Source organism: Pelodiscus sinensis, chromosome 1, assembly GCF_052426305.1.
Source record: "Pelodiscus sinensis isolate ZL-2025 chromosome 1, ASM5242630v1, whole genome shotgun sequence".
NCBI lineage: Eukaryota > Metazoa > Chordata > Testudines > Trionychidae > Pelodiscus > Pelodiscus sinensis.
In genome coordinates this window covers 269,496,929-269,511,455 of record NC_143052.1, presented here as the reverse complement: position 1 = coordinate 269,511,455, position 14,527 = coordinate 269,496,929, and the positions used below count along the sequence as shown (strand labels likewise).

At 40.0% G+C, this 14,527-nt stretch overlaps 1 protein-coding gene across 4 annotated transcripts in view; it reads right to left on the bottom strand.

Moving 5' to 3' along the window:
* Positions 1–14,527, bottom strand: part of RBM26 (RNA binding motif protein 26) — a 100,430-nt gene that overhangs the window by 42,010 nt on the left and 43,893 nt on the right. For 3 of the 4 annotated variants that reach the window (XR_012900594.2, XM_075918836.2, XM_075918835.2), the window contains exons 13-17: positions 12,407–12,538; positions 8,011–8,082; positions 6,640–6,768; positions 3,635–3,709; positions 764–934 (exon numbers count right to left, since the gene is read on the bottom strand). Coding sequence is in view for 3 of the 4 variants with exons in the window: in XM_075918836.2 (XP_075774951.1) it covers positions 764–934; positions 3,635–3,709; positions 6,640–6,768; positions 8,011–8,082; positions 12,407–12,538 (579 nt within the window). In the remaining variant the exon portion in view is untranslated. The remainder of the gene's footprint in view (positions 1–763; positions 935–3,634; positions 3,710–6,639; positions 6,769–8,010; positions 8,083–12,406; positions 12,539–14,527) is intronic. The other variant, XM_075918837.2, reaches the window with a different exon arrangement.

Below are 14,527 nucleotides of genomic sequence, written 5' to 3'. Positions count from 1 at the left end.
TCTAACTCTGGGAACAACCAAAATGAGTGATTAGCCTTCTATAGCAACAACAACAACAAAAGAAATCACCGAAAGAAATTTCTCTCCCAGATAAAATCTCATTATGATCAGTGACTAAGAATAAATACAACGACACTGTCTCCAACCTAAAAAGTATGGCATATGGGAGATATTCACAGTGAGAGATCTATAAATACCTATGAAGTATGTAATACTATGATAGCCCACCCAAATGACAATTTAGTTAGTTATAATATTGTATAATTCAATCAAGACGTGGAGACACAAACTTAAGTCTAGTCAATTTCACGAAGTAGTAATTTGTTTCTTGTTCTAAATCAACTCCTACAGTGAAAAATTCCTTTTATTTAAAAAAATTCATTTCCCCTGTTACTGTGTGAAAGACCCACAATAAAAAGGAGAACATGACTGACTATTCAATGGAAGCAGTGAAACTGACTAACAAAGTGCTGTCAAAGATAAGAGAAAGGAAAAAAAGTGGGAAAACATTTTTCTTCTGATATATTTCAGATGTACTAAATTTAGGTATACAAATAACAATAGTAAAAAAACATTTTCAGACAGCTAGCTGGATTATAAATTGACAGCATCCCTTTAAAGTACAGGGAACAAATAGAATAATCTTACTGAATGGTAAACTCAACAGAAACTAAGAGCATAAATCTAGAAAACCTCAGGTTTTGAGCGCAATTACATCAGCAGAATACAATTATATAACTTATAAAAAACAGAAATTGAGTACCTGAGCCTTAGTTTTCATGCTTTTCAGAGGAGGAGCTCCAGATGGGACGCCTTTTAATTCATCTTTTAACTTCGTAATGCTATTAGTCAAAGTCTCCAGTGTTTTCATTATTTCTGCTTTGTCTTCGGCCTTCATCATGGCTTTATTCTTCTCCAACTTTGAAATAAGAATCTGTCCAATTTAAATCAGTTTTATTATAATTTGGAGGGTTAATAATGTATTTTGTATTCTATATGCAATTGTGGGTTTTTCTGAATGTGCTCATTAAAATGACACACCAGAGAACAGATTAGGCTTTCAAAATCAACATGATTATTGATATAGTTTACATTCAAGTAAATGGGTATATTTAGCTATTACTTTTTGAAATGATTAATGAGGATCTTATTAAAAGGGAATTCAAATTCTGCAAAAGAGAGATCAACATGCAACTTTTTCAGTTCTACCCTATCTAAATGTTGACTTGTCCTTTTACCTTCTCCCTCTGATGGTTCTACGCATCCTTTCTTGTACTCATCTCAACAGCTCTTAGGGGAAGGAACTGTCTGTGGCCATGCCATTAATACAAAAAAAGGTATTTTCCTAATTAGAATGATCTAATTCAAGTAAAAATCCTAGTTAAGACAAGACAGTTTGCAGCAGGGATGTAAAATCCTATCTAAATGGTTAACATAACTAATTAAAACATAACTAATTAAAAGGGGACAAGCAGGATGGAGCAGCCCCTCTGTACACGCAAAGCCTGCTCCAGCTGGCTGATGGGCACGGAGCTGTTCTATACCCTACCAGTTCATCAGAACCAGTAAACCTGTCCTGTTAAGAGTGAGGCTTACTCGTTAACCATTCACTTCCCTAGTTTGTAGTCTGCAAATGAGACAGTAGGCCAAGTTAAAGACTATGGGGAAAACTAACTCAACCTGACTATTCATGTACAAACTATTTGGATTATTACCACAATTTTAACTGGAGTCACCCAACTCCAGTTAAAAAACACTGTTTTTTCAAACAGAAGACAAGGGTCAAGTCTGTTTCTACTTAGTGCTATACACATTATTAGTGAATATTTGAGTTTAATAACCTATTACCTCAGTTTTCCTATAGGTCAAGGTTCTATCTACATTCAACTTTTCAGTTTCAATTTTAACCTCAAGAGCTCATATTTGTTAGCACTGATTCACTGTTTGACAACAACTATTTTAGATAAAACTAAGTTTAATTATGATCACTAATGTTTGATCTGCATTCAATTTAGCTCATAACATTTAATTTTAGATCCCTGGTTTACAAATCAGACTCCCCAATAGCAATGGAAATGATTATGTGGGGAAGCAGAATGATGCAGATGATACAAATTCTAAGTTCCTAGGGCTCAGCAAAGGTAACTATACTCAGGTTTTCATTGCAAAGTATTCCAAGCCAGATGTTGGCTGAATTTATGTTTCCTATGAATGTATTTAGGGGTATTTGATGGGTTCTGTAAGAAAGTAGACTGCTCTGCATAGGTTTCCAGGGATACTTGATATCCTTGCATGTCATTATCAACTGTGAAGTAAAGGACACAGCAATCAGGTTAATCTGTAAACAATTTTTTTTCCCCCTCAAGTACAAATCTTGGAGCCACTGTCCTAAAACTTCCCTAGATAAAATTAAGAAGCGCATGAAATGCTCCTTCTTGAAGAAAACATCATTAGAAAAATGCAACAAAGTGCTGAGGAGCAGTGCCAGAGCACGTGAGTGCCAACATCAGGGGTGGGCAATACTTTATTGCCAGGGGCCACTTCAAAAGTTTTTTGAAGTGGCCCCGGGCCACACTGGAAGGGATGGGGCCAGGGTGCTTCTGCCTCACCTCCCCTCTGCTCCCCTCCAACAGACCATGATTGGTCTGGGGGTGGGGGAGACCCTTTGCCCTTCCTTCCTTCTAAGCACCCATACTGGAAGTGGGAGGAAATGTCTTGTGATCCTCTTGTCCCCAGGCCAATCAGGGCTTGGGGGCAGAGGAGCACGCAAAACCTCCTACTGCTCTGCCAGGAGCACACAGTGCTTCAAAGTACCGCATGCTCCTGTCAGGGCAGAGGAAACTTCGTGTGCTTCCTCCCTGCCCCGGACTCTAATTGGCCCATGGGCAGGAGAGTGGGCAGGATCCGGCCCATGGAGGCCCTTTTGCCCTCATCTGGCCAACAAGAAGCAGCATCAACAACAACTGGCCAAGGCACTAAGAAATATAGATGCACCATCAAGAAGAACAGCATGTTGAATACAGTACTCCAAGATACTTAACAATCAGAACAAAATGCCGAACAATTCTGTAGACAAACACAGAGCTGACAGACTCAGAACATGACTAACAAGTAACCAGAGCATGAATAAAAGTACTACAGCATTTCTTCCTCTCTCTTTATGCAGCTGACTACAAGAAAGGACACCAAGAAAGAGATACCTATAGAACAAGGCTGGCAAGATGGTCAGAAGTAGCAACAGCTGGAAATCTGTGTGTGGCTCCTTTGCTGACCACCATCAAGAAAGACCTGGTTGGAAAGTTCTAGGGACTTCATGATAGGGAAAATGCAGGAAACTCAAACATTGGCCCCCACTAACAAAAAATTTAAAGATAATCAAATCCGACACCGTCTAATGATGAAAGCATGAGAACCAGACACCAGAACACAGTGAGACACTGACCTTTTTTGCATTCAGATTTATGGAAGAAAAGCACTATGTAAGAGCTAGTATTATTGTATTTTTATATTCCAATAATTGCAATTCATGATGATAAAATCATAAGAATAGTTGGAGTTTCTAACTCAGACTGTCAACTGTTACTTTTATTATCTCTGCAGAAAGCTTCAATCATAGAGCATCTAAATACTTCACCTTTTGAGTTTCAATGTGTTTTTCTAAGATCTCCTGCTTCTTCTTTCTCACATCTTGCTGAAGTCTTAGTGCTTCCTAGGAACATAAAATAAAATTACCAAAAGTTCATAAGATTTGGAATCAAGAATTCTTCAAGAAAATATCAGGTCACTGAATAAACTAAAATAATAAGTTTGTCTACTGTACTAAGTGATTACAAAAAGAAAAATTCTGACAAAATAAATTCTAGTAATAGAAATAAGCTCACCTAATGTACTAAACGAGGGATATCAAAGCTATCCTTAGGGACGCAGTATATCAAACATCAGGGTTAGTGATGGATCGGATAACCAGACTTAGTTAAACAGTTGCCAAGAAAGCTTCAAATTTTGTTATCACTTACTTAGGACTAGGGTAATCATGTTACGGATCACTACCACAGTGTGAAAAGCAGAATATCATATTACAACATCAGAAGAGGAATTTTGGTATATTTTATAGTGCAACCACGAGTGTATTGCAAGAGTTCAGACATGTAAGGGAACTATCCTAGATTCAACCATATGCTGAGTCCTACAGTAAATTAGACAGATTTCATAGTACAGACTCAGGCCAGAAACTCCAAAGTTGATAGGACTTTAAAAAAAAAAACTTTTAATAACATCACCAAAAGCTTGTTACCTGGAAAGTAACCTTATTACTGATTAATATAACTTATAAGGAACATAACTCAAAGTTTTAAAAGTGGATTCTTACCATATATTTAGGGTCCAAACAAATTCATAGTCCATTATGGCCAATTTAATGGCCACGGGATTTAAAAACTGGTCAATGCCATGTATTCAGCTGTTTAAACCTGAAATTTCAGTGTTGTAACCATGGGATCCCAACCCAAAAGGAAATCAGGGAATCACAAACCAGTTGTAAAGGGGGGGGCATCGGGATTGTCACCATCACTTCTATGATGCCTTCAGAATTGGATTCTGAACGAAGCAAACACAGGAAGTTCCAGAAGGTAGAGTGAGTGTGTGGGTCTGATTCCCACTCCTGCTGACAGGACAGTTTGCAAGGGAGGGACAGCTGCTATCTCCCAGTGAGAGGTAAGAAGCCCCCTTTGATGGGGCCCTCCCAGCAGCACAGGCAAGGTAAGATCCAAACCAACAAGTCTCTTCCAGCTGCAGGAACTTCAGGCTTCCACCAGTTTCAGACAGTGTCCTGCTGCAAGGGGAGGCACCCAGAAGTACGTTTGGTCTGGTCTTCCTCCCCCACTCCCCCTTCTACCACTAGAGCAGTTTGCAGGTCAGATACAGGTCCTGTCCCTTCCCTGCCCAGTCAAAGGTAGGAAGCCCCCTTTGACAGGGCATTCCTAAAAAGACAACATCAGATTTCATGAGGAAGGGCTTACTGCATGGTCCTATTCTGACATGAAATTGGTAGGACCTACATATTTTTATGAATACAGAGGTATAAAAAGGAATATTTGTCCACTTCAGAATTATATTACTATATCTGTAAAATACTAAAATATCTGTACTTGGAGGAGGCAGCAGGGGAAATGCCAGAGCTGTTATTTAGCTTCTGTTGCAGCTTGAAAGAAATCAATCACTTCCTGCTCTCAAAAAAACAGAATGGGAGCAGAAGCTCATGTTTCAGCACATTTTCAAGAAAAGCTAAGGAATTTTATACAAATATACTTCATGAGGGTGAAGGAACAAAAATCTACCCTGCACTTCTGAATCAGCATTTCCAAGTCAGCCAATAGCTGGACTCACGCTGCAAAGTGAATTACCTTATACAGAATGCAAATGTGGCAACAGTTATCAAATACTAATATTAGTGTTGTCTCTTTTTCATCCAGAACACCCACCTGACTTCTGACTGTTCAGAATATCAAAATTGCTTTACAGTGTATGATCATGTTCTCCAGAGGCTGCAGTCCATAAAGGATTATAAACATAGGAGAATGAGGAGAGGGGAAGGGGAGACAGAAAAGGCAGATGGGGAAAACTAAAAGGAAGACAGGAAGAGGAGAGTGTAGGTACATTTGACATCAGTCCCAACAAGCCATCGATTTCTCACGGGTATTGTATTATAATAAATATACATCTCTTCAGATAGCAAAGAGCAGCAGAAAAAGTGTACCAGCAACAGGGCAAAACTTGTTTGTCTTTAAGACTTAATGAGTAAGTCACTATGAAATATGGATGTTCAGGCCTTCTGAAAAATCAGATTAGGTCTGTATAATGTTAGCACTCCAATATCAAAGGCAACTTGAAAATCTGACCTGATTTTCAGGTGGCATGCAGTTGCAAAGGCACAGATCTCTATAGCTAGTGTCTATTATTTACACTCTCTATACACAAGTTATGTCATCCTCATTGCTTTTTATGAGCCTACATTCCATGGATTCAACTTAGTTGTTATGAACTCGACACATTTAATTCTATATTTAGTTGACGTAAATTAGAAAAGTTAACTACATGAGCATAAAGCATTTTTCAAACCTAATGTTATCTGAGATAGTCTGTCCCATTCAGAAATTAGCATGCTTTTTTGCTTTTATTTTTCATGATCTCAAAATAAAATTATGAGAACTTCAAAAGGCAGTCTGAATTAAAGTAAAAAGATGGACAGTTTTCAATCGAGGTGAATATACTTGCTCAATTTAAAAAAAACAGAGGTCAGTTTCTAAAAGGTATGGAAGGCTTGGAAGATAACGTTAGGGTTGTTTTGTTCAAGAATTTGTGTCTTGAACTTGAGATCCTATTTTCATGAACACTGCTTCAGGTTTTGAATTCCTATAGGATCTTATATTCCTAGAAAACATACTAAAAAAGTCAACAGTGGGAACAAATGCTAAAATATTTCCTAGTCCTTCCAACAACTACATTGTTATTAGTGAAGGTCATTTGATTAACTTGTTCCATTTATGCTGTCCTCAAGAAATACGTAGACATTATTTCTACCAAACAGAGAACTCCTAAATGTACTTTACCCCATTTTATGAAGAAGCATATTTACTTTACCTGTTTTTTCTTCTGTGCTTCATTAGAATCTAGCATGGAAGTGGAAACAACAGGCAAAGATTTCTGTGCTGCTTTCAAAGCAGCAGGATTATATACAGTTTTTGTCAAGCCAGTAGAAGTGGACAACACCTACAGGAGGAAATCATTCTATTATCCCCAGTTGTTGATATTTTTTCTGAAGAGTTTTTCAAAATGTACTGGCTTTTCTACAATACAGATATCTTCTGCCTCCTCTAATTATAATTCATTACCATATCAAAATTTGAAGTAAACATGTTCGGAGTAGCTTGGAGCTAAATGATTAACAAAAACATCAACCATCTACTTTAGCCTGTTAAGCTACCTTGGAATTGTCACTTTCAAAATTAAACGAATATCACAAAAATGCAGGTATGACCTTACTTGACTCATCAGCAGGCCATTTATATAATAGGCATTTATATAACTTCAGTATAATTTAGGGTAGTAAAAATTAAAATCTGCATGCTGATTGCTGGCAAGTCCACTGGTCAGCCATGTATTCCACTACACTCTTAATACCAAGAGAAAAAAGCAGCAAAAGAAACAGCAGAAAGGAAGGAATGACAAGGTCAGCTGTAAATTAAAGAGGGATTAACAACTGAAATGTATCACAAAAAGATCTGGATAACTTTATGTTACTATTAACCCTAATCCTTCCACTGGGTAAGGTTTTCGAGAATGGAAGCGTTGAGAGTAGAAAAAAAAAATCAGTGTTATTACCAATGCCAATTGTAAAAGAGGTGCCTTCAAAGGGCATTTACAGATGACCTAAAATCATGTTTTAAAAAGTAACAAAATTTCACACTCTTCTGAACTACATTTCTAAAAATATCTTCAGGACAGTCTGCATCACAAACAGGTAGGGACCCAATGAAAGAAAAAAAACGCTGGTATGTGCCGTAAATCCAGTCTTATCCCCTGAACTTTCTGGCTACATAGAAACAAAGCTTAATCAGCAGCAATAAAGAGACCAGCCCCATTCCTCAAATATTATTTTAAAATATATTTGCAGTTTAAGTTCAACCAAGTAATGGGCCAAGAATTTAGGCTCTAGATTTTGAAAGCCTTTCTGTTCACACAAACTTTTGGTGGTGGAAAGAATATATCCCAATTTCTCAAATTCAAAATGAGCAGTAGTAGAACATGCCCCACTACATTTTATTCCTATTGCAATTTAACCATTCATTAAGCCAAGTACACTGTATACTCTCTCAGACTATTTTTGGCAGTTGTTATAAAATCTAACAAACAAAATTAAGGGCAAAGTTCACACAAAATTAATTTTGTATCAAGGATACAGCTGATAAACCATTTTGAACAGAAGGAATAATCAGGCATGTATTTTCTTACCTTCTCTGTAGCTGAAGTAGGCGATTTTGACACAAAACCCAGTCTATCCTTCACAGATAATTTAGTCACATTCTAAGAAGAAGAAAAAAATTGTTCTTTTTCAACTCTATGTAATCATATTTATGTAAGTCTATAAATAAGTACTCAAGTTTTAACTGTACAATGTTGAATAAAGATTATAACAGATGGGTTCACCCAAGATTTTTTAAGATCTAAAAATTATCAGATTTTAAGTGTAACGATTCAGGTAAAATGGTATTCTATGTTTGACTATAATAGTTGGTCTGGTAAGATAACTTAAGCACTGATTCCAAAACTGGAAGAATGGACATACTGGGTCAGACCAAAGGCCCATTTAGCCCAGTACCCTGTCTTCCGACAGTGGCCAAATACACTCTTTGGCCCGTGGATGCTGCAACTGGATATATCTATAGGCATTTATAAGTAAATCACAATTTAAAAGGAAACCCTGCTCCAGTTGGCACATTATAAGCTGCAGTTTGCAGTCATCAATTGCAAAGAGCCAATTTCAGGACTTGTTCATTTTGTGAATTCTAAACTAAGGTTTTCTTCTTCTTTTGGAGCATCCAGAGAAAAAGTATTGTTCATGTCAGATGGTGAAAATGTCTACTTCTGGACATGGATCCCAGACCTGAAGAGTATTTAAAGGCAGAGATTCATCTTTAAAACCTCCAGGACTTACATTTTGCGTTATGATGCTTGCCTCCTTGTATTAAAGAGTTATATACATTTATTGGAAACCAAACCCACAAGTTGATGATGTGCTTGTAATGCTGCTGGTGAGCTGGCAGAGATATTGACTGCCAAAAGCCTGAAGCATCTATTAGATCTGTTGATTTGTAGCAGGTGAAGATTTCAGTTTCTTCTACAGAGAAGTTAAGTACTATATTAACTAGGTTCTGATCTATCACAAGCATGTGTTAATGATGGAATCCCCTGAAACAGTTCTCCAAACAGTCTAACTGTGAAGGCAAATAGGACAAAACCCATCACAGGATAGTGCCTCAGACCATTTTCATAACTGATACAGTTGAACAACCAGTGTTTCCTATAAGCCGGGTTGGGGAATAATTTTAGAAGGGGGGACCACACCACAAATTTTTCAAGTGGCCCTGGGCCATCCCAAAAGGGACAGGGCCTTGAGACAAAGGGGCAGGGCCAGGACATTTCCATACTCCCCACCCACAGACACTGATTGGCCTGGGAGTGGGGCAGTGCATCAAGTCTTTGCCCCTGCTCCCCGACCTGAGAGAACCGCCAGCTGTTCTGAAGAGCTGGCAGTGCCCTATAGTCACCTGCGCCTCTCGTAATGGTAGGAGACTTCATGCACTTCCTCCTCCCCAGGTCAATCAGGACTTGGGGGAAGTGGAAGAGTGCACCAAGTCTCTTGCTCCCTGCCCCCGCCCTGCAAGGGGCATGCACCACTTAGAGTTTAGCTGGCAGTTCACTTTAAGTGCCACGTGCCCCTGGCAGAGGAAGAGGCTCTGATCAGTCTGAGGGTGGGGAAGCAGCAGGGCATCCACATGCTCGATCATCCCACTTGGCAGACTAGATCAGGCTTGCAGAGGCTCTATTGCCCACCCCTGTCTTTGGACACTTCCATAATTGCCTCATCTATGGGCACTGCAATTCTGTCCTCTGATGATGGGCGTATATTCTTTAGAAGACAGTGCTGTTTCTCAACTAAAGTAATTTTATTTCTTGGGAGGTGGTGACACTCTTAAAAAGATCGTGAAACTGTTTCAGGTCCGCTGTAGTATGTTCATCTTCAGGGGCTATCACCTCCTCAGGAGGGGAAAAGGGGCTACCTTGTGACTGCACCAGTGGAGTGTCGTCCTGATCGTCTGGTAATTGACCATCTTCCTCCTCCAAGTCTGGTATGGATCCCATAGTGTGGGATGGTGAAACTGGCAGTAGCCTTTTCTGTGAGGATGGGGCAGCGGAAAGGTATTTAGGCGGTGCCCAATACTCCCAGGGTGCCCAATGCGGCTGGTAATAAGGAGGTGGATATTACCAGCCTGACTGCAACTCAGGGTAACACTGGCGTGCTGTGTAGCGATGGGGTAGAAGATGAATGCTGCAAGGAGTATGCACTCCTCTGGTCATAACTGATCTCCCTTGAGCACCCGTGTCCATATCGTGGTGGTGAGTAAGATGGGTACGGTGCTGGAGACTGCTCCCTTGATGGGATTGGGGAGGTTTGGTTTTGCTCACTACCACTTTCCCTGAGGCCCCTAAAGTTTGTCTTTCCTTTAGAGCCAGTCTGGTTTGTCTGTGGGCTGAGAGCCTGCAGTGGGGGAGGCACTAGAGAAGCTGCTGTGCTAAGCGGATGTGCCAAAGATCTGCAGGGCTGCTCTGTGGCTGGCTCCACTCCCCTAGCCGGTGCCGCATGTGTAGGCGCTTGCTTTGGTGCCAGGGTTTGTTTGCGTGCTTTCATCATTTTGGAGGATAAGCGCACAGCTCCCGTATTCATGTTCGGTGCCGGAGCAGGTGATTCCAAGGCAGACCTCAGCACTGTTGAGATGGAGATGGCCGCCACATCTTCCCTGGTTATTCTGGGGGACGGATCAGGCAGCAAGGACCTGGCAGGAGAGACCCTGGTCCTCTGACATCCTTGAGGTGTCAGGGAGATTGATCTGTGCTGGGGGGAGGGAGGTTGTCACTTGATCCCCTGAAAGATCTGCCATAGGTTGTAAAGCCTTCTCCAGAAGGGACATGCAGAACCTAAGCTCCCGGTCCTTTCTTGATCTGACTGACAAGCTCTTGCAATGCTCACAGTTTTGTGGGGTGTATGACTCCCCCAAACATCCAAACACAGCAGCTATGACCATCTGAAGCTGGGATGGGTTCGCTGCAGTTACGGCATTTCTTAAACACCTGTGAGCCAGGCATATTTGAGGCATTGGCGGTTGGGGGGAAGGGGAGAGGCTCTTAATTCAACTGTTGGCAAGCTTGTACATAGAGACTGCCATTTTATGAGATTTGATATTTTTTGTCTGTCTGTCTTTCTTTGGAGCGTAACTGACTGGGGCAGAGAGAAGCCACTGAAGTGGCTAGCACTGAGGGAACAGAGTGTCCCCCGGTTGTTTTTGTTTTTCTGTTTGAACTGGAAATAAAGTAACAAGGCGATCTATAATTGAATGAGGTCAAAAGGTTGTGACGAGAGTAAAATCTTTCTGTGAGGAGAGAAGCGGCTGAGGTGGCAGCTGAGCTCCATCTGTGGCAAAGGGCAGTAGAAGAGGAACTGAGAGAAGGGAGTCGGGTCGCACTCAACTGTCAAACCGCCAGCAGTGCTAGATGCTTGCTGTGCATGCGCAGCCCGACTGCTAACTGCTATGAAAAAGTCTCCGATCCTGTGGCTCTGGGGAAGACCTGTCACCTACAGTGGAACACCCATGGGGACATCACCCAAACAAGAAAAATCCATTTCAATGACATGTATTGTGCGCGCACAGATGCAATATAAAATAACATGTGACCTCTTAACATTAATTGCCACAATAAATATGCAAATTATATAATTTCCATAACAAATATGCACGTTTCCATGGCCGTCCGCCAAAAGTTTTTAATGAGTTTGCCAGTCTGCAGTATAAAAAAGGCTGGGAACCACTGGTCTACACTATAGAAGCAATGTTGCAGTACTGCAGCTGTAGCACTTGTTGAGTATAGACATTTTCAACACATTATAAAGGCTATGATGCTTGTACTGATAGTTTGGCTCCAATCCTGCAAGTCGATGAGGCCGTATGAAAGCATAATGAATTGCAAGAAAGCGGACTATTTCCACAGCTTCAGCTGCAGTCAACGAAGAGAGACTGGACGAGTCAATTTGATTTCCTATTTATCTTGATTTCCAACACATATTTTGCCACTTAAAATAAATGAATGATAAACTCAGCAGCTAAAAATTGCTCTTCAAAATGAGTTCAGAGGCACCTCCATATCAACCACTATGTGGAAACTCAATTTGGCAATGCAACAGAGATCACTTTTTTTTTTTTAAATAAAAAATCCTAGCTAACTTCAAAATGCTAATAAAACTAGTTTTTTTCACTGAATATTTAACATGGACAGAATGTTTAAGTTTTTTTAAAATGTCATTGAAAAACTGGCAATATTCCTCTGCAGTGTTGCAAACAACCAAACTAGCCAAATATCATTAGATTTAGAAAGACTCTCCAGAAATGTTACTCATACAAAATTGGATACATTTTAATATGGAACTTTTTAGATGGTGTCCTCTACAAGTACAATGACATTTTTCTCTGTACATATATTTTTGAGCTATGAAAACATTACAAACAAATCATGAGGAATGGTGTTTTTATTCAACTATCTAATGTAGACATTTCTCTAGATAAGCTATACATACCTGAGCAACTTCTGCACTGGCACCCTGAGCCTCTGATGGCTCAATATTACTTACAGGTACAGGACCTAATCGCTCTTTGACCGACTGCTTCACTACTGGTAGACTGGGCTGCTGAACTAAAGGCTGTATTACCTTAAAAAGAAAAACAAATCTTAAATTGAAGCCTACTAACATTTTAATATTAATAACAGAGGACTGCTAGCTATGTACACCAATAAAGACAAAACGAAGTTGTTAATGTTGCTTTTTAAAATTTATAGTATTTCTTTTCTACCATTACAGAATTTTATCCTTGCTACTAAAAGAAGCACCTTCATTGACTAACTGCATAGCATGTAACTAACTGGATTTATCACTGGTGGGATTTTTGTGCATAAATGCATATTCTCACATATATATGACCAAACCTGTGCTTAAATGGATACCCATATACCTCAGACAGCATGCCCAAAAAGGGACCATCATGATCATCTAGTCTAACCTGAACATTGTAAGCACGACATCACTATACCTCTCCTGCTATAGATTGATAGCCACTAGCTGAGTTACTGAAGTCCTTAAATCATGATCGAAAGACCTCAAGTTAGCAAAAAATGACCAAAACAACAAGGAGTCCTGTGGCACCTTAGAGATGAACAGATTTATTAGAGGAAAAAAACTGTTAGTCTCTAAGGCTACGACTGCCCTGCAGCACTATTTTGGGATACTGAAGGTATCCCAAAATAGCTATTCCGCATCTTTTGAGCACGCCCATTACTTTGAAATACCACAGGCTCACTATTCTGATGTCCCTGTTAACCTCATTCCACAAGGAGTAAGGAGTATTTCAGAATAGCAATTTATTTTGAAATAAGTGCTGTGTAGACAGCGCCAAATTTCGAAATACGCTATTTCAAAACTGACTTGAAATAAACTACACGATTTGTGTAACTCAAATTGCGTAGTTATTTCGAGCTATGGATGCAGTGCAGACGCACCCTAAGATGTCACAGCACGCCTTGTTGCTTTTGCAGATACAAACTAACATGGCTACCCAGAGACAAAAAATTACCATTTACTCTAGTTTAAAAGTAGATATTGTCCTAAGCCCCATGTTGCAAAGGAAGCTTGCCTCCCTACCCCAGAGCTTGTGCCAATCCAACCAGGGCATAAATTGTTTCCAAAACTGCAAATATGGAAATCAATTACATCCTGAGCATGTGAGCAAGATCAACCAGAAACACATGGAAGTGTGTTGACTGTAGCAGCTCAGAGTCCTTCCCATCTATTGTCTGGCAGTTTGGGATGTTTACTTCTAGCAGTCAGTAGGGTGGAGTGTCTCCTTTAAGAAGTTCCAGTTCACTTTTTCAAACTGGTCTCTCTGAAGTCTGCTGATTTTATTAAGCAAGATACATTTCTTTTAATATACATTCTTGAGATAATGCACGCACTTTAATTCTACATTTAAGAATAGGTTTTTTTCACCTTATTCTAAGGGCTATTTACACTGCAGGATGATGTCCCTTTGCTGTTTTTAAGTTGTGCTGCTAACTAGGGATGTTAGCATATTGTCCATTACACCATTAACCAATAAGCTGGGAGCCTGCCTCAAAGTCGCATTGGACTGCTGGCTGGGAGGTAGCTAAGATAAGAACCTTCTGGCCAAAGCCTACACCTGGCACCTCACCCCCTCCCACATCCCAATTCCCTGTCCTAGGGCACAACCTAAACCCCTATACTCTCTCCTGCATCCCTCCTCCAGGTCAGATCCACTTTTGCACCCTACCTCTATCCCAGACCCTTAAATTCCTGCATTAGAATCATAGAAGAGAGCAGCCATTGGCCAATTCCCAAATTCCACTAAACAATTAAGTGGATTTAAATTAATTTGACGGCCCTCCCATAAAAATTATTGTGCACCCATGGCTTAGTAGAAACTTTATTAGGTTCATCAGGCTTCTATTAAGCCAAACTGGGCTCCCCTGGTGATTAACAATCTAACAAGGCTATCACTATGGGTTAAGTCTTAGTAAATTCTCCACATACCTGTTAAACTCTGCAGGCCCACACAAACAAGAAACTATTAGCCCATAATTTCTCTCCAAATCCCATGTTCTCTAAAAGCACACCTCTGATGTACTC